The 23,719-nt window shown below is 37.2% G+C and overlaps 1 protein-coding gene across 6 annotated transcripts in view; it reads left to right on the forward strand.

The window, feature by feature from the left end:
• Positions 1–23,719, forward strand: part of LOC6731542 (semaphorin-1A) — a 131,185-nt gene that overhangs the window by 18,531 nt on the left and 88,935 nt on the right. For all 6 annotated transcript variants that reach the window (XM_039298595.2, XM_039298596.2, XM_039298597.2 and 3 more), the window contains exon 3: positions 7,603–8,160. In XM_039298595.2, coding sequence (XP_039154529.1) covers positions 7,923–8,160 — 238 coding nt within the window. In that variant the 5' untranslated portion in view covers positions 7,603–7,922. The remainder of the gene's footprint in view (positions 1–7,602; positions 8,161–23,719) is intronic.

Genomic DNA, 23,719 nt, shown 5'->3' on the forward strand with positions numbered 1-23,719 from the left:
ATGTGCCATCTATCCTATATGTAATTTAAAAATGCATTTTAAATTTTCAAAACCATAAATTCCAATAATTTAGATACAGTTCGCATTTTTCACAGTTAAGCTTGAGGCATAACGAAGACAAGTGTGTACATCCCATATGCGAGCAACATGTTAAATTGTCATAAGCCTTAAAAATTCCATTATGATTATTTACTCTAGTGCCGAAACACACCCCTCCGAAGAGCTCAAAGAAGCTGGGTTCGGAAAAATCGAATTTTTGAAATTTAAAAGCTGGAATCGTTTGCCCATTTTTTGCCCATGTTTGCCCACCAATTAGTTTTTTTTGCCCACGTCCAGTTTTTGAGATATGAATTTTCGAACAAGTTCGAAAATTTTCGAAGATCAAAAATTTCACTTTTTTCAAAATTTTTTTTTTTTAATCGCAATAACTTCGTTTGCCCACGTTTGCCCACCCTTTAGAATTTTGAAATTTTCGAAAATTTTCGAAGATCAAAAATTTCACTTTTTTCAATTTTTTTTTTTTAAATCGCAATAACATCGTTTGCCCACGTTTGCCCACCCTTTAGAATTTTGAAAAAATTTATACTTTACAAAATATAAGACATACAAGTTTACCTCGGTCTACTGAGAGAATAAAGCGTTTGACCATCTATTAAAAACGAAATATTATCAATAAAAAACGTTTGCCCAACCATTATTATAAGTTTTTATCGTTTGCCCACACTTCAAAATGCTGTTTAAAAAATTTTTTTTTCGATTGCCCACACTTAAAAATTATCCAATTTCGTTTGCCCACCCTTTAAAATTAGTTTTTTTCGTTTGCCCACCCTTCGAAATTAGTTTTTTTCGTTTGCCCACTCTTAAAAATAAAAAATTTCGATTGCCCACCTCTTAAAACTAAATAATTTCGTTTGCCCATCCTTTAAAATTAGTTTATTTCGTTTGCCCACCCTTTAAAATTACATTTTAACGTTTGCCCACCCTTCAAAATTATTTTTTTTCGTTTGCCCACTCTTAAAAATAAAAAATTTCGATTGCCCGCCTCTTAAAACTAAATAATTTCGTTTGCCCAACCTTTAAAATTAGTTTATTTCGTTTGCCCACCCTTCGAAATTAGTTTTTAACGATTGCCCACCCTTCGAAATTAGTTTTTTTCGTTTGCCCACTCTTAAAAATAAAAAATTTCGATTGCCCACCTCTTAAAACTAAATAATTTCGTTTGCCCATCCTTTAAAATTAGTTTATTTCGTTTGCCCACCCTTCGAAATTAGTTTTTAACGATTGCCCACCCTTCGAAATTAGTTTTTTTCGTTTGCCCACTCTTAAAAATAAAAAATTTCGATTGCCCACCTCTTAAAACTAAATAATTTCGTTTGCCCAACCTTTAAAATTAGTTTATTTCGTTTGCCCACCCTTCGAAATTAGTTTTTAACGATTGCCCACCCTTCGAAATTAGTTTTTTTCGTTTGCCCACTCTTAAAAATAAAAAATTTCGATTGCCCACCTCTTAAAACTAAATAATTTCGTTTGCCCAACCTTTAAAATTATCCAATTTCGTTTGCCCACCCTTTAAAATTAGTTTTTTTCGTTTGCCCACCCTTCGAAATTAGTTTTTTTCGTTTGCCCACTCTTAAAAATAAAAAATTTCGATTGCCCACCTCTTAAAACTAAATAATTTCGTTTGCCCATCCTTTAAAATTAGTTTATTTCGTTTGCCCACCCTTTAAAATTACATTTTAACGTTTGCCCACCCTTCAAAATTATTTTTTTTCGTTTGCCCACTCTTAAAAATAAAAAATTTCGATTGCCCGCCTCTTAAAACTAAATAATTTCGTTTGCCCAACCTTTAAAATTAGTTTATTTCGTTTGCCCACCCTTCGAAATTAGTTTTTAACGATTGCCCACCCTTCGAAATTAGTTTTTTTTCGTTTGCCCACTCTTAAAAATAAAAAATTTCGATTGCCCACCTCTTAAAACTAAATAATTTCGTTTGCCCATCCTTTAAAATTAGTTTATTTCGTTTGCCCACCCTTCGAAATTAGTTTTTAACGATTGCCCACCCTTCGAAATTAGTTTTTTTCGTTTGCCCACTCTTAAAAATAAAAAATTTCGATTGCCCACCTCTTAAAACTAAATAATTTCGTTTGCCCAACCTTTAAAATTAGTTTATTTCGTTTGCCCACCCTTCGAAATTAGTTTTTAACGATTGCCCACCCTTCGAAATTAGTTTTTTTCGTTTGCCCACTCTTAAAAATAAAAAATTTCGATTGCCCACCTCTTAAAACTAAATAATTTCGTTTGCCCATCCTTTAAAATTAGTTTATTTCGTTTGCCCACCCTTCGAAATTAGTTTTTAACGATTGCCCACCCTTCGAAATTAGTTTTTTTCGTTTGCCCACTCTTAAAAATAAAAAATTTCGATTGCCCACCTCTTAAAACTAAATAATTTCGTTTGCCCATCCTTTAAAATTAAATTTTAACGTTTGCCCACCCTTTAAAATTACATTTTAACGTTTGCCCACCTCTTAAAACTAAATAATTTCGTTTGCCCAACCTTTAAATTAGTTTATTTCGTTTGCCCACCCTTTAAAATTAAATTTTAACGTTTGCCCACCCTTTTAAATTTGTTTATAATGTTTGCCCATCGTTTAAACTTAGTTTTTTCATTAGCCCACCTCTTTAAAATATATATTTTCAGTTTAAAACGTTTGCCCACCCCTTAAAAATGGTTTTTTCGATTTTCCATCTATAAAACCAAGTTTGTACATATGTATGTAATACCTGTAAGTTGTGGCGCCAATTTACATATGTATCTTAGGATCGGCGGATCAATTTTTCTTAATCATTGATAAATTTCATGCAAGTGTTGATGAACATACATATATATAGTTTTTTGTATATATACATATATATTTATGTACATACATATATGTGTTCATCATAATCATATAATATTAGTGCTTCTGTCCGCCGATCCTAAGATACATATGTAAATTGGCGCCACAACTTACAGGTATTACATACATATGTACAAACTTGGTTTTATAGATGGAAAATCGAAAAAACCATTTTTAAGGGGTGGGCAAACGTTTTAAACTGAAAATATATATTTTAAAGAGGTGGGCTAATGAAAAAACTAAGTTTAAACGATGGGCAAACATTATAAACAAATTTAAAAGGGTGGGCAAACGTTAAAATTTAATTTTAAAGGGTGGGCAAACGAAATAAACTAATTTAAAGGTTGGGCAAACGAAATTATTTAGTTTTAAGAGGTGGGCAAACGTTAAAATGTAATTTTAAAGGGTGGGCAAACGATAAAATTTAATTTTAAAGGATGGGCAAACGAAATTATTTAGTTTTAAGAGGTGGGCAATCGAAATTTTTTATTTTTAAGAGTGGGCAAACGAAAAAAACTAATTTCGAAGGGTGGGCAATCGTTAAAAACTAATTTCGAAGGGTGGGCAAACGAAATAAACTAATTTTAAAGGATGGGCAAACGAAATTATTTAGTTTTAAGAGGTGGGCAATCGAAATTTTTTATTTTTAAGAGTGGGCAAACGAAAAAAACTAATTTCGAAGGGTGGGCAAACGAAAAAAACTAATTTTAAAGGGTGGGCAAACGAAATTGGATAATTTTTAAGTGTGGGCAATCGAAAAAAAAATTTTTTAAACAGTATTTTGAAGGGTGGGCAAACGATAAAAACTTATCATAATGGTTGTGCAAACGTTTTTTATTGATAATATTTCGTTTTAATAGATGGTCAAACGCTTTATTCTCTCAGTAGACCGAGGTAAACTTGTATGTCTTATATTTTGTAAAGTATACATTTTTTCAAAATTCTAAAGGGTGGGCAAACGTGGGCAAACGATGTTATTGCGATTTAAAAAAAAAAAATTGAAAAAAGTGAAATTTTTGATCTTCGAAAATTTTCGAAAATTTTAAAATTCTAAAGGGTGGGCAAACGTGGGCAAACGAAGTTATTGCGATTAAAAAAAAAAATTTTGAAAAAAGTGAAATTTTTGATCTTCGAAAATTTTCGAACTTGTTCGAAAATTCATATCTCAAAAACTGGACGTGGGCAAAAAAAACTAATTGGTGGGCAAACATGGGCAAAAAATGGGCAAACGATTCCAGCTTTTAAATTTCAAAAATTCGATTTTTCCGAACCCAGCTTCATTGAGCTCCTCCGAAGATGAACATAAAACACGAAACACAAACAAAGACACATGGACCGAGATAAGGATACAAAGTTTTCTAAGCGAATAAATCTGTTTGTCTTGGTGCCAGGACACAAACACTCACGCACACCAGCACACACATACCACTACAACACACACACACACTCTTAAACTCAGCCTTCAGTACCAAAATTGCTCGCCAGGACTTTTCCTCGCGAGTGTTCGAAAAAACAAACAACAAATTGTAAAATATTTTCAAACAGACACAGACACATAAGCAAGGCTAATAAATGAGAACTTTTGAGCGACAACAAGGGCAAATCCCATTTTTACAAGGATATGAAGGAGCTAAGGGGCTCAGGCGCCATTGCAGGCCAAAAACGAGGAAAACACAGCAAATCGCTGCAGGATATGCAGACAAGACAAACAAGTCACGAACCGAAACCAAAAGGGAAAAAAGCGATAAAGCACAACTGAAAATGAAGAAAAACTCGACGGGCCGCACAAGATTTGCAACATAAATATTTTCCATGGCAGACAAACGATAAAAAAAAACACATTCGCACACTCACACACACACAAATGGAAAACAAAACGCGAATTGCGGCATTTATTTGTATATTAAGAGCTGATTTTTTGCTCTCAACTCTTGTGATTGCAATGGCGGCGCGGCCATTTTGCAAAAGGCTGCAACAAAATGGCTGCCGCAAAAAACAAATTGCATCGCCTGATGAGTGTTAAGTGAGTGGGTGTTGGGTGAGTGTTGGAAATCGCAAACTGATGCCGGTTAAGGAGTGCAGGATTTTACGGAAAATAATAAAAATATATAAACCTTTAAGGAATATCTTCCCTTCAATAAATATGTCAAAGAATATCGATTAATTGTGCTAATAGATGAAAGCTTTAACACAATTGCAGTTGTTTTTTAGTAAATGATAACATGTCCCAGAAATAATGTAATAAGCAAATTTAAATATTATATTTTATATTTATAAAATAATATTTAAATTCAACCAGTTAACTAGTCAGTCAGTGTATTTTGTACCCCACTGCACAGAAGCCAATTTCGTTCGGATTTATTATTGTTTTTATTTTTTGAGCAGACATTATTTTTGAGTAATATGCGCAATGCATCAGGCTCAGACGCAGGATCTGGACTATTCAGTTTTTCTTACTGCCAGCCATTTGCTATATTTGTTGTTTAAACACACGCACACACACCCACCCGCACACTCACACACACACTTGACATATTCGTGCTGTCTGCAGGGATTCGAGGCATTTAATTTTTGGTAGCCATTTACAGACCCCAGGACCCTAAGTCCTTGCACAACGGAAAATGCAGTTTTTCAACGGGTACAGTGCAAAATGCAGTTAAAAAGGCCGCCAAAAGACCAGCCCACTCCAAACCATTCCACATCCCACCCCAGTGGGCGTGGCACTGCCTCATTTTTCGTTAGCCAGTTCTTGTGTCTGCGTCTGCATGAAAAATAATTTTATATGCCTGGCAAAACGTCTCTCTTTTGATGGTTTTCACCAAAAATGTTTTATGTTTGCACTTTGTAAGCGGGTTACGAGTTGAAATAGTAGATGGCTTCCGAATGCTTAGCTCTAAATTATTCCTAAACATTGAAACTTGTGCGTTGGAAATGCAGCAATTGCAGCTAAATGGGAAACACAATTAGGTTGCGACTTATGAAAATTGTTGGGGCAAGTGCGCCATTATATTTTGTGCGAGCAGAAATCATATCTGCATAGTTAAATGTTTTTAATAGCACATAATGTGTTCAATGGGGGAGTTGTATCTTAAACTATTTTGTATTCTATTTCTTTGTAAATCTTCCTTTTTTGATTTACTATTCCCTTAAACTGTATGTCGTTAATATCCTGACATGCTCATATGTCCTTTTTATGTGCTCTTCAAACAGCCATCGATTGCTCTCGATAGTTTATGGCTTACTGTTCAGTGACAGCGTTTTTAGTTAAATTTTGCGTGAACACTTACAGGTACTTGGCAAACACATGGCCACTTATACTGCCCTCAAACATATTCACATCTATTCTACACTGGCAAGTGTGTGTCTGTCTGCTTTTTATCCAAACTAACAATCGGTGGAGTGTTCAGCTCAGGAGCTGCAAAGTGGATACTCCACTCGTATGTATGTGTATAACCCGCTGCCCTTTCACCTCCCGCTCGTTTCGGGTCATTCTGGTAATGGGTAGCATTAGGCAATGCAGGGTATATGATATTTTAGTTAGCAAATAACTTAAAAGTTGTCTAAAATTAAGAAACAATATATTTCGATAATGGAAGAGGTTTTTTGTCTGTTTTCAGATATGTTATATTAAAAGTCTTGAACGTCAGTATTTGTTAATAAAAATATCAAACTGTGGTAAAAATTGCAGTAAAAACTTTATTGCCCATATAAACTAAGTCTTTAAACGGGTTTTAAGTTTAATTAGCGGGTATCTTGTAGTCTTTTTGGTGCATTCTCGTTCACTTTTGGTTGGCACCTCGCCGCTCCGTTGACGTCATAATTAGAACGAAGCCAACGCAGATGCACATGACTTGGAAAAACAAATTGCACTGCACCACCCAGCTAGCCAAGCGCCCAGCCACACCCACCTCAAAGTTCACCTGTGGCAGATTTATGACACCGAGTAACCCCATTCCGCCTCCGTTCGCCGCACCTTGTCAACCCCTTCGTGTGCTAGATTTGTACATTTTCGTGCCACATTTTAATTTCTCTGCATTTCTCTACTTGGAGCAGCGCTGGCTGCTTTCGATGGGCGGTTTCGATGGGTGGTTGGGTGTCTGGGGGATGTGCTGAAAAACTCATTAACTGTGCACGCTACTTGGCACCTTTTCTCTTCTCGCCCACTCTTTGCTTGCTTTCTTCGTCCGCCTTGTTGCCCATTTATTCCTTGCTGCCTTTCAAATTCTTTTTTTCGCCCCGCCTTCTTGCTTTCTTCATTTATTTTATTTTTTTGTATATTTTTTGTTTTCCGCTTCTTAGAGTTTTCCATTTGTGGGCTAAGGTCGCTAAAATTATCTGCATGGGTGGGGGGTGGAAAAAATACAATTTCTGCGACTCCCCAAAAGAGGGCGTGGTCATGTGCGTGTGTGTGGTATTTGTTTGTGCCAGTGTGCACACACACGATTGCACAATAAGCCCATTTAAGCGCAGAGGGTAAACGAGACCTACATTAAATCGAGCACAAAATGTATGCATGCGAAATTGAAAAAAAATCTAAAACAAGGGGGTGCAAGACAATATATATTGGGTTCAATTATTCAAAAAAGTGTCTTCGTGAGCAGGGGCATATGGTTACGCAACAAACTTTAAAATTACGCATACGACCAGTGTGCCAAGTATTCAGAATTCCCAAACTAATACCTTAAAACTTTCTCTCTCGTTACAGAAATGACTGAACTTTCATCCCGCAACCCATTCGTTCGCCCATAAAAACCCAGAGACAATTTAAGCCCTGTTATGAAAAGTTGTTGAACAAAAAATTTATCAATATATTTTGAAATAATTTAAAATCAATTTAAAGTAAAGGGTAAATGCAGCTGCAATAACTCTAAAACACGCACAACCAAGCCAAACAAACAGCAAATCAAATCCATTTAGCTGCAATAAAGTTAGAGGCAAAGGCACACACAGAAAATCAACAAATAATAAATGTTGCAAATTTAATCAAACCAACTGAAATTTAACTAAATTTTATGCAAAATAGAAATGTTAAATTCACACAACACAAACCACAATAACAACAGCGGCAGCAACAGCAACTACAACAAAGGCCACAAAATGCATTTGAAAAGTGCAACGGCAAAAGCAACAATAATGAAACATAAGTTAAGCAAATTTTACGGATACGGTTGGATGCAAGTCTTCCTACTACTTACAGTCCTCGTGATTGGTAATCAAAGTGCCTGGCAGGAGAATATACGACCAAAACTCTACGTTGAATTAGGTGAGTCCAGTTGCACAGAATTCATAAAAGTATTCATTTGTTTATTTTACGCATAAGTAAAATGGTATGAATGGTATAATTTACACATCAATTTGAAGAATGTCCACAATAGGGTTTCAATTTTGTGAGCTAAGATCTTGTTCAATTTGGTCATAATTGTTGTCACAATATTTGTTTTTATTTCATTTTATATGTTCATGAAATGCATACATTTTTACACATTTATTCGAACTTTTTCTCCCCCATAATCAAATTTATTCGTCACATTTCAATGTCAGTCAAAGAAAATCTCAAGAGAATCTTTGCAATCTTTGTAACCAAATTAAGACAAAAGCAAATGCCAATTTAAATTATGACCAATAAAAGATGCAAAATCGGAATGTAAGGCAACGGAGAGCAACGAATCGAAGTCAGCTGCCAAAAACTTTAATGACAACATTTTTATGAGCTACAAAATGTAATTTGACTGCCAGACTTTCGTGCGATGGCAATGGCAATGGCAGTGGCAGGAAGCCGGAAGATAGTTGCAGATATTCCGTTAAAGTTTGACATCCAAAAAACTCGTCCAACGCCCAAAGAGCAACGCTCCTAACTCCCAACTCATCAGGAAACCTTTTTGCCATCCTTCGAAAGTATCCACTTTTGGCAGGTGAAGAAGTTTGCTCAAGAAATGAAGCAATAACTTGGACAAAGCGTGTGTGCGAGCAGGAGACATAGAGCTACTAATGCACACACTTTTTGAGATATATCCCAGACATCCACACGTTTTGCTATCTTAACTATAAATAACAAAAATTCCTGGAAGACATTATTTGCATAAAAGTGGCGAAGCTCTCAGTGCTGAAATGAGTGGGGATAGGAATAGTTGGGTGGTGCTGGCTTGGATGGCTGGGATGGATGGGATGGCTGGGATGGGTTGGTTAGCTGTTGCCAGCAGCTATTTCTAGTGTCCTGTGTATGTCCTCAATGTGCGACATCATCATCGTGCTCATCATCGTTGCCGTCATGATCGTCGTCAGGAGTTACGTTGCATATGCAAATTTGGTTCCTTACCCACTTTTTTTTTTTTTTTTGGCCCAAAAGTTGGGCGACTTCTTCATCGTGCTCACGTAGGTTGGCGACAGATATATGGTATATAGCATGTATATTTATACGGCGTACAATGTACATAGTTCTGGTTACATATGTATTTCTGCACCGCTTTTTGTTTGTGCAAGATGAAGCAGAAAAGTTGCCGGCAGCAGATGATGGAGAAAAAGTCGAGGCGATGCTGGAGTTTTGGCGCAGAAGAACTAAATTCTAAAAATATCTTGTGCACGCTTCAGAAATTACGTTATTAAATGTGCATTTGGCACACTCTAAAATGGGAACAGGAGATGGCAAAAACCAGACTGCCAAAGAAAATGTTGCATTCTTGAAGACAATTTCAGCAGCAGCAAAGATATGGAGTCGAATCGTTCTGGTAGGTGTTGGAAAAGATTCCTAGTATACCAGGAAGTAGTTGAACCGAATGGGTTTTAGAACTGCTCTCTTACCCATAAATTTGAATTGGGAATCACATTTGAGGAAATTCGTAAACATTAAGTTTAACAGCTTAAACTACATTATAGGATCAGGAAATGAGTTTTGGCTGCAGAAATTGAAGTTCGAAAAGTAAAGGTTTGTTAATACCATTTTAAGGAATATAATAGATAAAGTAATTTACTATATGCATTCATTGGTTAATTATAGGAAATAAAGGATTTTGCAATACTGTACAGCTTGAGTAACATTTTCTTACGGCTGCCATGCAATTTGCAATTTCTGCATGCTCAATATCTCATTAGGAAAGTCTTCTTTCTGCGCCAACTGCTGTTGCCAACTGGAATGAACATTTTTTGTTATTAGTTTAGCTGTAAAATCAACTCAAGGATAATCTGTGAAGCGAACCTGTTCGGTCCCCTTCGACCATCCCACTCGCGCAGTGCTAAACCAATTACTTAGCTCCGGTCCCCTTCATTTCGCACTGTCAGGGGACATTGCACGTGTTAAAGTTCATTTAAAATCCATCAGGGAGCAGGAGAGTGGGCACGGGAAAGCGTTATATCCAGGGGGTGGCTGGGTGACAATTTCTTCTTCTTCACGCTGTTTGGGGCACTCGTGCATAACAGGAAAATAGGGTTAATGGGGAAATTATGAATGCGCCCAAGGAGGCGCAGACCAAATGAGCAAGGCTGTTGGGTGAATGTGTGAGTGGGGCAATGCATTCATATGCCATTGTTGGTCAAAAGAGCGAAAAAAAGGGGATGCACTACCCTCGAGAGTACCGACTAACGAGTACCGTGTGCCAAAAATATTTTAATAGTAGTTATAACATATTAATAACTATTCATCTGCGTATTCATGAAATACTACATATCTGTAATAAATATTTAAAATACAAATTTTGTCCGTTTTTGTACATTCACCTCCTGATTATACCCGCGTTTACTGGGCAGAATAAAAAGCGAACGCCCCATTTTCCAACGCTTGCTCTGTTCCTTTCTCCACCGCTTGGACCATAAAATATTACAACCCTGCGTGGCCAGAGTTGCATTTGACAGCCGCAAGTGGTTGTCATTAGGAGCTGCGACAAAACGGTCATTTAAATGCACTCTTCTTCTTGCTGTCGCTGTCGCTTCTTCCACAACTTGTACGCCAAAGTGGGCGCAACATTTGCGGTAAAATTACGTATATCAAGTGGGCGGCAAGGGGAGCTAATGCTGATCATTTTGGGGCACTATCGCGCTGCATTCTTCCCAGAGCCACTGGAAACCCCTCTTTCTTTCTTCTCTAAATTTTGTGGACATTTTGCAAAATGTTTCTTTCGCTTATATTTTGGTACGTGCGCAGATTTCCTGATTACCAAAAAGCCAATTCCAGGAAAAGGGGATAAAACGAACAAAATAAATTGCATGCAAATGAACCGTCTTGGTAAATAGGTTACGATTTTTTATGCTTAAAATAAATTGGATATTTGAACTAAAACTTATATATTCGTATGTCAAAGTTGTATAATAATTTTCGAGAAGGTATCATAATTGAATTAGTATTTCTCCATCTGGCCGTGGCTGTTAAATTGATATTTTCCGCTCAATTGAACCTGTAGAAGTTTAAGACATCCAGATGCTGACCAAAGTTGCCATCATTGACTTTAAATGACACGAACTTCCGTTGGCAGCCAATTAGCCGAACGAAAACTGCATTACTCAGGTTCTGCACTGAGAGAAAACAGTGGCATTAAATCAAAAACATTGTGAAATTCATATTCGGTCCAAAACCGAAACCTGTGAAAAATGTGGAAATATATATAATAAAATTAAAACATGAAAAACCTAAAACACTTAAGCTGCTAACTTTCAATGGCTGACTCTAATGAAGTATCATATATATTTTTCTACACTATTAGTAGTGATAATGTAATCATTTCCGTGTAAATTCAGTCGTCTCCCCCGAACCCCAAACTTCCTGTTTGAAGTCTCCGTTTTGCTGGGGGTGTCTGCGGCCTTCGCTCGAAGTCGCCCAAAAATAGTTCTGTCGCCGACGTCTTCGACTTGGCTGTTCTTCTGGCCGTCATTAAAACTGTCTGCAACGTGTCAGAACAGCAAACATAACTGTTAATTGCCATTTGTGCGCGAAGTCGGAATTCCGTGCCGAAACCCCCTCTTCATTTTCAGGTTTCACTTGGTTCCGCCGGCACTTCGGTCTCATTTTCATATTTCGCCGCATGCGCCTCATTACAATTTAATTCACAATGTAATTGCAAGCGTTGAGTGGGATGCGGAATGGTAATGAAATGGGCGGTATGTATGGCTGTACGTGGATAGAAAATGGGGACTTTTCGGTGGCAACTAAGCAGGGGAGGGGGGGGGGGGGGAGTGCAACCACCGACTTGGCGAAAAGTTTTCTTGCAGTTTTGCGCCACTTGACACGCGCCTCGCATAATTTCCACACGTCTTGTGTGCGCCGCACAACTCGCATATGTATGCAATCCTCTACGATTCTCAACTCCCAGCACTTTCATTTCCTTGGCATATGCATTTTTGGCAGTAGTCGAATGTCGCAAAAGGGCGGAAATGCGGCAAGTACAAAAATCCTGTCTGCCCAACTTCGTTTGGGTTTTCTGTCTGGCTTTGTTTCCTCTCCACTTGTCCATATTTACATATTACTTTGATTCCATTTATATTTCAGTTAAATAAATTGTGTATTGATAATCGTGGCTGTCATCGCTTGGCACTGTCTATATTTAGATTTTCGAAATATGTGAGATGCATTGTAGTATGTGCATATATCGAGGGTACACTGTACCTATAAGTACACAGCAACACTTAGTTGCATTGCATAAATAAATGTCTCAAGTGAGCGTGATATAAGATCACCCATTTATGCTTTAAGCTAAGTCAGCATCCCCACGCTGGCCGCTGGCCATATATGCGCATAAGCTCTCTCTCTCTCTCTCTTATACATATATATATATACGCTGCTCTTCTGCCGCTGTCGACGGCGGCGCAGTCGCAGTATTTAGGTAAGATTAGACACTCTGTAGAGGTTAAGCGGGCAGAACCGTTTCTGCTACTCGAAGAGATAAGAAGAAATAAAAAGGTGGCCTGACGGCTGCACCCAACTGCAAGGAAAACACGTGTTCTCAATTGGTGGCAAATATTGGTTTATTACATGGCGACCGTGAGGCAGGAGCCTGCGATCTGAGGACTACTGAGGAAATGCTGCTAATATTGCCGATTTGATTTGGGAATTCTAAACAGCGACAACAGGTGTGAGAGGCAGGCCGCCCCTTACACCAGTGCGGGAGACCTAGACACGGGACACTGATGAAAAAAAAAAGAAACAAAAATACTGAGTGAGTAGAGTGTGGAAATGGGCAAACGCGGATGTCAGAAAATCAAAAATAAAGGTATAGCACATATTAAGTGGCTATGATATACAAATAAAACACCGCCCCCATGGGCAACGGCACAGAAATTAACTGCCGAATTAGACTTTCTGAAAGAAAACCTCCAGCAAAGAAAGCCGAATACCACAACTCACTTAGCAAAAATAGAAATAATCAATGAAGAAATAACTGAAAATTCAACATAACCCAAGCCGAAAAGACCCGACGTCTGCATGAACGACTGCCCTCGACCATTGTAAGCCGCAACAGCAATTAGCACGGCATCCTGCGAGGATAGGATTAGGATAAAGGATAAAGGATTCCACCGGCGCGCCGCACATGACAACAGCGAATGTCTACCAAGCAGACGTTCGAACACCCTGCTCCTGTCGAGCAAAGGGATCTGCCAAGTATCAAAGAGGTAATAGAGGTAGATCCGTCCGCGGGACCAAAGCCCTTGACCATACAAGAGTACAAGGCACGGACTGCAGCGAGGGAGCAGCCACCTAAAAAGAAGAGGGGTGGCCGCCGGATTAAGTTGCTCAGCGCCCGGAGGCTCAACATCGAACTACTGAAGACGGCAACTAATGAGGAAGACCGGCAGCGCTACAAAGAGCGCCTTGCAGCCATCAATCAACAACTTCGTGGTGCGAAGTAAAGCGGCGGGCTGCGTTATACGCCATAGCCTCAACCGCCCAAATATTATATTAATGTTGTCGATGCGGTTTCCGCTGCAACAAAATTACTAACTTATCAGGGACCCATTTCATAACTAACACATTATACTCAGTCCTAAACTTAAAATAAGTAATAATATTGTAAAATTGCAAATTACAACCGATGTAAACTGAGTATAATGAATTCATCTATCAAGTAAAAATATGTTTAACAACAGTTTAGACCTATTAAAATTTCGAGCTATATTTATATCTGATCGAGATAACAATAATTGACCAATTCTCAAAGTTAAAATTCTATTTGTACTTTTGATATACAAATAAAGACTAATTTTCCCCATATCAAAATGGGACATAAGTCGTGGATACAACCCCACAGTTAAACTCAATGTACTTACTATTTTTGATTTTAGTTATCCTATCAGCCTTTTAACCTGGCCTTAAAACTTTATCAGTTTCACAAAAGATCGTTGAAAAAGACTTACATGAGTCGAGCCAATGATTTAGACAAAATCTAATAGAAACTACACCAAAAAGGTACAAGTGCGATTACATCGCTAAAAGGTACATACATGGAATGGCTAAACTTAACCATATCCATAAACAATATTAGAGATGCTTTTGATAAATCCTATAAATGTATTAATAAAACCGCGCTGATAAAAACTCAGACGCTTATTTTTCACATAAAGGTATTGATAACACAATACAACACATTACAAAACCTAATAGTAACAAACAAAAGCAAACTCACTGAAGAACATAAAGTCCAATGCTTCAAAGTTCTCAGTTCATTTGGTAAAAGACTACATAATACCAGCGTTAGACACAGTATTATAATAGAAGTCCCAACAGAACTAACCAAAATAGCAGAATTCGACGAAAGCCAGTTAAGAGACTTGGACGAGTCGCAACCGCTAGAAGATTTAGATATCGAAAGCGATATCGAATCAATAGAAGAAGTAAAATTTAATACCGTACAACCAAATACAAGAAACATGGCCAACGCATTAGAAGCTCAGAGAGCATACGTTAAACAGGTATCTGCCACAGTACCTGAATTCGATGGTAAGAAACTCCATTTAAACGGGTTTGTGACAGCACTAAAGTTGACGGATCTAACTAAAGGAGATCAAGAAACTTTAGCAGTAGAGGTCATAAAGACCAAAATTATTGGCCCATTAAACTATAAAGTAGAACATGCGACAACGATACAGGCAATAATTACCATATTGCAGGCAAACGTAAAAGGCGAATCGCCTGACGTTATAAAGGCCAAATTAATAAATGCCCAACAAAGAGGCAAGACCGCGTCTCAGTATGTTACAGAAATAGACAGTATGCGTAAGCAGCTCGAGGCAGCTTACATAGACGGCGGATTAGACGCCGATAATGCTGACAAATTCGCGACTAAAGAGTCGATATCAGCAATGACCAAAAACTGTGCCAACGAGGCACTTAAAATGATCTTAACTGCAGGTACATTTAGTACATTCAACGACGCAATGGAAAAATACCTACATTGCAGTACAGAAATAACCGGCAATTCAAATACAGTCTTATTCTATAATGGGAATAATAGACGTGGTAATTATAATGCCTACTATCGTGGTAGAGGCAGAAATAATTATAACCATAATTATAACCAGAATTATAACCAGGGTTATAACCAAGGTTATAATAATAACAACAGAGGTCGCGGAGGCTACCGCGGCCACGGTAATAACAGAGACGGAGGTAACCGAAGGGGTAACCAAAGTCAGAATAATAATAACAACCGAAATGTGCGTAACGTACAATCGGAAAACAGCCAGACCCCCTTAAGAGATCAACAGTAAAAGTGTTTAAAGTAAACCTAAATCTGAGTATTTTCATTAAGACAAAAAACCATGAAACAAACACAGTTCTTACATTACTAATAGACACAGGTGCAGAAATTTCATTGCTAAAAGCCAAAGCAAAGGAATATAATAATATAAATTTCAGTAATATATCAAATATTACAGGTATTGGGCAAGGAACCATACAGTCTATAGGAACAGTAGATCTTGACATACGCATTGAGGATGTTCTAGTGCCACATGAATTTCATGTAGTACCTGAGAATTTTCCGATACCATGCGATGGCATAATCGGTATAGATTTTATCAAGAAATACAATTGCGTATTAGAGTTTCAAAATAACAAAGACTGGTTCACAATAAGACCCAATAACTTCAGTAGACAGATTAGTGTACCAATTACACATAACTTAGACTCCAACACACTCTTATTGCCAGCTAGATGCGAAGTAATCAGACAAGTCAAATTACTCACTAACGAAAAAACGGTGGTAGTACCAAATCAGGAGCTGCAACCAGGTATAATAGTAGCAAGCACCATTGCCGATAGCAAAAACGCATTGATTCGCATTATAAATACAAATAATAAAGACGCCATAATAGATAGCGCGAAGATCAAATGCGAATCAATGAAAGACTATGACATTTTTACGACGTCTGCATGAACGACTGCCCTCGACCATTGTAAGCCGCAACAGCAATTAGCACGGCATCCTGCGAGGATAGGATTAGGATAAAGGATAAAGGATTCCACCGGCGCGCCGCACATGACAACAGCGAATGTCTACCAAGCAGACGTTCGAACACCCTGCTCCTGTCGAGCAAAGGGATCTGCCAAGTATCAAAGAGGTAATAGAGGTAGATCCGTCCGCGGGACCAAAGCCCTTGACCATACAAGAGTACAAGGCACGGACTGCAGCGAGGGAGCAGCCACCTAAAAAGAAGAGGGGTGGCCGCCGGATTAAGTTGCTCAGCGCCCGGAGGCTCAACATCGAACTACTGAAGACGGCAACTAATGAGGAAGACCGGCAGCGCTACAAAGAGCGCCTTGCAGCCATCAATCAACAACTTCGTGGTGCGAAGTAAAGCGGCGGGCTGCGTTATACGCCATAGCCTCAACCGCCCAAATATTATATTAATGTTGTCGATGCGGTTTCCGCTGCAACAAAATTACTAACTTATCAGGGACCCATTTCATAACTAACACATTATACTCAGTCCTAAACTTAAAATAAGTAATAATATTGTAAAATTGCAAATTACAACCGATGTAAACTGAGTATAATGAATTCATCTATCAAGTAAAAATATGTTTAACAACAGTTTAGACCTATTAAAATTTCGAGCTATATTTATATCTGATCGAGATAACAATAATTGACCAATTCTCAAAGTTAAAATTCTATTTGTACTTTTGATATACAAATAAAGACTAATTTTCCCCATATCAAAATGGGACATAAGTCGTGGATACAACCCCACAGTTAAACTCAATGTACTTACTATTTTTGATTTTAGTTATCCTATCAGCCTTTTAACCTGGCCTTAAAACTTTATCAGTTTCACAAAAGATCGTTGAAAAAGACTTACATGAGTCGAGCCAATGATTTAGACAAAATCTAATAGAAACTACACCAAAAAGGTACAAGTGCGATTACATCGCTAAAAGGTACATACATGGAATGGCTAAACTTAACCATATCCATAAACAATATTAGAGATGCTTTTGATAAATCCTATAAATGTATTAATAAAACCGCGCTGATAAAAACTCAGACGCTTATTTTTCACATAAAGGTATTGATAACACAATACAACACATTACAAAACCTAATAGTAACAAACAAAAGCAAACTCACTGAAGAACATAAAGTCCAATGCTTCAAAGTTCTCAGTTCATTTGGTAAAAGACTACATAATACCAGCGTTAGACACAGTATTATAATAGAAGTCCCAACAGAACTAACCAAAATAGCAGAATTCGACGAAAGCCAGTTAAGAGACTTGGACGAGTCGCAACCGCTAGAAGATTTAGATATCGAAAGCGATATCGAATCAATAGAAGAAGTAAAATTTAATACCGTACAACCAAATACAAGAAACATGGCCAACGCATTAGAAGCTCAGAGAGCATACGTTAAACAGGTATCTGCCACAGTACCTGAATTCGATGGTAAGAAACTCCATTTAAACGGGTTTGTGACAGCACTAAAGTTGACGGATCTAACTAAAGGAGATCAAGAAACTTTAGCAGTAGAGGTCATAAAGACCAAAATTATTGGCCCATTAAACTATAAAGTAGAACATGCGACAACGATACAGGCAATAATTACCATATTGCAGGCAAACGTAAAAGGCGAATCGCCTGACGTTATAAAGGCCAAATTAATAAATGCCCAACAAAGAGGCAAGACCGCGTCTCAGTATGTTACAGAAATAGACAGTATGCGTAAGCAGCTCGAGGCAGCTTACATAGACGGCGGATTAGACGCCGATAATGCTGACAAATTCGCGACTAAAGAGTCGATATCAGCAATGACCAAAAACTGTGCCAACGAGGCACTTAAAATGATCTTAACTGCAGGTACATTTAGTACATTCAACGACGCAATGGAAAAATACCTACATTGCAGTACAGAAATAACCGGCAATTCAAATACAGTCTTATTCTATAATGGGAATAATAGACGTGGTAATTATAATGCCTACTATCGTGGTAGAGGCAGAAATAATTATAACCATAATTATAACCAGAATTATAACCAGGGTTATAACCAAGGTTATAATAATAACAACAGAGGTCGCGGAGGCTACCGCGGCCACGGTAATAACAGAGACGGAGGTAACCGAAGGGGTAACCAAAGTCAGAATAATAATAACAACCGAAATGTGCGTAACGTACAATCGGAAAACAGCCAGACCCCCTTAAGAGATCAACAGTAAAAGTGTTTAAAGTAAACCTAAATCTGAGTATTTTCATTAAGACAAAAAACCATGAAACAAACACAGTTCTTACATTACTAATAGACACAGGTGCAGAAATTTCATTGCTAAAAGCCAAAGCAAAGGAATATAATAATATAAATTTCAGTAATATATCAAATATTACAGGTATTGGGCAAGGAACCATACAGTCTATAGGAACAGTAGATCTTGACATACGCATTGAGGATGTTCTAGTGCCACATGAATTTCATGTAGTACCTGAGAATTTTCCGATACCATGCGATGGCATAATCGGTATAGATTTTATCAAGAAATACAATTGCGTATTAGAGTTTCAAAATAACAAAGACTGGTTCACAATAAGACCCAATAACTTCAGTAGACAGATTAGTGTACCAATTACACATAACTTAGACTCCAACACACTCTTATTGCCAGCTAGATGCGAAGTAATCAGACAAGTCAAATTACTCACTAACGAAAAAACGGTGGTAGTACCAAATCAGGAGCTGCAACCAGGTATAATAGTAGCAAGCACCATTGCCGATAGCAAAAACGCATTGATTCGCATTATAAATACAAATAATAAAGACGCCATAATAGATAGCGCGAAGATCAAATGCGAATCAATGAAAGACTATGACATTTTTACAACACCAGTAGAAAAGGAAAATAGAACTGAAGAAATTTTAAAACAATTAAGATTCCCTAAACAATTCAATAATGAACTAACTAAGTTATGCACCGAGTTTAGCGATATTTTTGGTCTAGAAACAGAACCAATATCGGCTAACAATTTCTACAAACAAAAACTCAGATTAGGGGAAAAAACACCGGTCTATATAAAAAACTATCGCACGGCAGATAGCCAAAAACCAGAAATCGCCAGACAGGTAAAAAAATTAATAGATGATGGAATAGTTGAACCATCAATGTCTGAATATAATAGTCCATTACTTTTGGTTCCAAAGAAACCACTTCCGAATTCCACGGAAAAAAGATGGCGATTAGCAGTTGACTATCGTCAAATAAATAAGAAACTATTATCAGACAAATTTCCACTTCCAAGAATAGAAGATATTCTTGATCAATTAGGAAGAGCAAAGTATTTTTCATGTCTCGACCTAATGTCTGGATTCCACCAGATAGAACTAGAAAAAAGGTATAGAGATATAACGTCATTTTCAACAGCCAATGGCTCATATCGCTTCACGCGATTACCATACGGACTGAAAGTAGCACCAAACTCCTTCCAACGTATGATGACACTTGCATTTTCTGGTCTTGAACCATCGCAAGCATTTCTATATATGGATGACTTAGTAGTAATAGGTTGTTCAGAAAAACATATGCTCAAAAATTTGACTAACGTATTCGAGCTATGTAGACGACATAATTTGAAACTACATCCAGGGAAATGTTCTTTCTTTATGAAAGAAGTAACATATTTGGGTCACAAATGCACCGATAAAGGTATACTCCCAGATGACACCAAATATGAAGTTATAGAAAAATATCCTATACCAACAGATGCCGACAGTGCTAGGCGTTTCGTAGCCTTCTGTAATTATTACAGACGTTTCATTAAAAATTTTTCTGATCATTCACGCCACTTAACGAGGCTTTGTAAAAAGAATGTTCAATTCGAATGGACAGCAGAATGCAATAATGCATTCGAATACCTTAAAACAGAATTAATGAAACCAACATTACTACAGTACCCAGATTTCGGTAAAGAATTTTGCATAACAACCGATGCTAGTAAACAGGCATGCGGAGCGGTACTTACACAAGATCACAATGGTCAACAACTTCCAGTGGCATACGCTTCAAGAATGTTCACTCAAGGTGAAAGTAATAAGTCCACTACAGAACAAGAATTAACGGCCATTCATTGGGCCATAAATCATTTTCGACCATACATATATGGCAAGCATTTCATGGTAAAAAGCGATCATAGACCATTGTCATACCTATTCTCTATGAAAAATCCAAGTTCAAAACTCACTCGTATGAGGCTGGATTTAGAAGAGTATGACTTTACTGTAGAATATCTTAAGGGGAAAGATAACCATATTGCGGACGCCTTGTCTCGCATAACAATAAAAGATCTGAAAACAATCAACAGAGAAATATTAAAAGTTACCACCAGATCAAAAGCTAAACAGGAAAATTCCTGTAAAGACGAAGCAATAGTCAAAATACAAGAGGAAAAAGAGCAAACAATAGAAAAGCCCAAAGTCTATGAAGTTGTCAATAATAATGACACAAAGAAATATGTTTTAATCAAAATAGATAAACACAAGTGTTTATTAAAACGAGGAAAAACAATTGTTTCACGCTTTGATGTTGATGACTTGTATTCTAATGAAACATTTGATCTAAATCAATTCTTTCAAAGGCTTATTTCAAAAGCCGGAATGCATAAAATAACAAAAATGCGAATATCACCAAGTGAACAGATGTTCCAATTTGTATCACTAAATGAATTTAAAATAAAGGGCAACCGAGTACTCGAAAAAGTAGAACTAGCTATTCTACAAAAGGTGATAATTATAGACAAAAATGACGAAGCTCAGATTAAAGAAATTTTGACAAAATTCCATGATGATCCTATAGAAGGAGGCCACACTGGTATTTCGCGAACCCAGTCAAAAATCAAAAGAATTTATTATTGGCCTCAGATGACCAAGACAATCTCAAAGTATGTAAAGACTTGTTTGAAATGTCAACAAGCCAAAATTACAACACATACGAAAACTCCATTAACATTGATGCCAACGCCAGCAACAGCATTTGATACTGTTTTAATTGATACCATTGGTCCACTACCGAAATCGGAAGACGGAAATGAGTATGCAGTTACAATCATATGCGATCTAACCAAGTTTTTAGTCACTATTCCAACACCAAATAAAAGTGCTAAAACAGTCGCAAAGGCTATATTTGAATCATTTGTACTGAAGTACGGTCCAATGAAGACGTTCATTACAGATCAAGGTACGGAATACAAAAATTCACTTATGAATGAATTATGCAAATATATGCATATAGAAAATCTAACATCTAGCGCTCACCATCATCAAACTTTAGGAACAATAGAAAGAAGCCACCGAACTTTTAATGAATATATACGTTCATACATATCGGTTGACAAAAGTGATTGGGACATTTGGTTACCATATTTCACTTATTGCTTCAATACAACACCCTCAATAGTCCATGACTACTGCCCATACGAACTAGTATTTGGCAGACTACCCAGACAATTCAAAGATTTCAGTAAGATAAACAAAATAGACCCAATATACAACTTAGACGACTACTCTAAAGAGCTTAAATGCAGACTAGAATTGTCGTACAACAGAGCAAGAAGAATGTTAGAAAAAGCAAAAGCGGATAGAAAATTAAGATATGATAGGAATACAAATAATTTCGAATTAAAAATAGGAGATAAAGTATTACTTAGAAAAGAAACAGGTCATAAGTTAGATAAAAGATATGAAGGTCCTTATGACGTAGTAGATATAGGAATAAATGACAATATAACCATTAAAACAGGAAGTAAGAAACAACAAATAGTACATAAAGATAGGCTAAAAAAGCACAAATAGAATGAAAAAAAAAAAAAAAAAAAAGGGCAATCAATGCCAAACCTTTCATAATAAAACTTAAATAACGGCCTGATCAGCCAAAACAATATAACAAAGACATAGATATAATCGAATTTTTATTAATTCAAAATACATACATATTTTTTCTTTATTCATTTAAAAATTCTATATCATAAATAATGTTAATTCATTAAAAATAATATTTAAGTAATTTTTATTTTATAATGGTAATATAGTTGATAGAAAATAACTTCATTTCTTTACGTTATTTTAAAAAAGAGGGGAGGTGTAGTATGTGCATATATCGAGGGTACACTGTACCTATAAGTACACAGCAACACTTAGTTGCATTGCATAAATAAATGTCTCAAGTGAGCGTGATATAAGATCACCCATTTATGCTTTAAGCTAAGTCAGCATCCCCACGCTGGCCGCTGGCCATATATGCGCATAAGCTCTCTCTCTCTCTCTCTTATACATATATATATATACGCTGCTCTTCTGCCGCTGTCGACGGCGGCGCAGTCGCAGTATTTAGGTAAGATTAGACACTCTGTAGAGGTTAAGCGGGCAGAACCGTTTCTGCTACTCGAAGAGATAAGAAGAAATAAAAAGGTGGCCTGACGGCTGCACCCAACTGCAAGGAAAACACGTGTTCTCAATTGGTGGCAAATATTGGTTTATTACAGCATAGTTAAATTGATGATAGGGATTACGGAGGATTACGTAAGCCAAAAATGAAATTGAAATTCATTCATAGGCGAAACGTAACGATGAGCTTGATGTCAGCAAAGAAAAAATTCAAGTCGGAGGGATTTTAATTTATTTTGATATCATATCAAAAATGGAAAAATCCATATTTAATTTTAAGCCTATGTAGCAGGAAGGGAAATGTTAGTTATAAAATATTTCCTAACTTCCGAAATTTTACACATATTTTGTGCTTAAAGTTTATTTTCCAGCTCTTTAGTTTCTCATATATATTTTCCTCATTTGACTATGCTAACATTTAAATTGGTCACATTTCGGCCATGTAATTTGAAATGGGAATTACAAATCACTGGGTTGTGCTTTAAACAAAAAGAAAAATGCGAGGAAAAACGAAGCGGAAGAGCAAATCCGAAAGGCACACCCAATCAATTATATAGACAGCAATTTTACAGCCCCCACCGGGCAGTGTCGTTCCATCCTCTCCCATAACCCATTCCAATATCCATGCCGTACCGAAAAACCCGCCCCATGAATTCGTGTCCAGCCTCCCAATGCTGCACTTGCTCGAGTGCGAGTGTGTCTGTGCAATTGGAACATTTCATGGATTAAACGTTTTCTTAATTGAGTGCCTCATTTTCCGGTTAGGAAGTTTTTCATGCCGAGAAAATAAATTACACACATGAGTGCAATTTGGTAGCGGCAGTCGCTCCAGGACGCAGGATGCAGTCGCCAGGAACGAGCCTTAACGGTCTTAACCCGTACCATCTTTTTCCCGAACGGGCCTGAACTGAACAATCACCTCATAATGGCGTTAATCAAAAAGTTGCCGTGGCAACTCTGTTGATGCAGCAAGTTGCACTC

The sequence above is a fragment of the Drosophila simulans genome, chromosome 2L, assembly GCF_016746395.2.
Source record: "Drosophila simulans strain w501 chromosome 2L, Prin_Dsim_3.1, whole genome shotgun sequence".
Taxonomy (NCBI): domain Eukaryota; kingdom Metazoa; phylum Arthropoda; class Insecta; order Diptera; family Drosophilidae; genus Drosophila; species Drosophila simulans.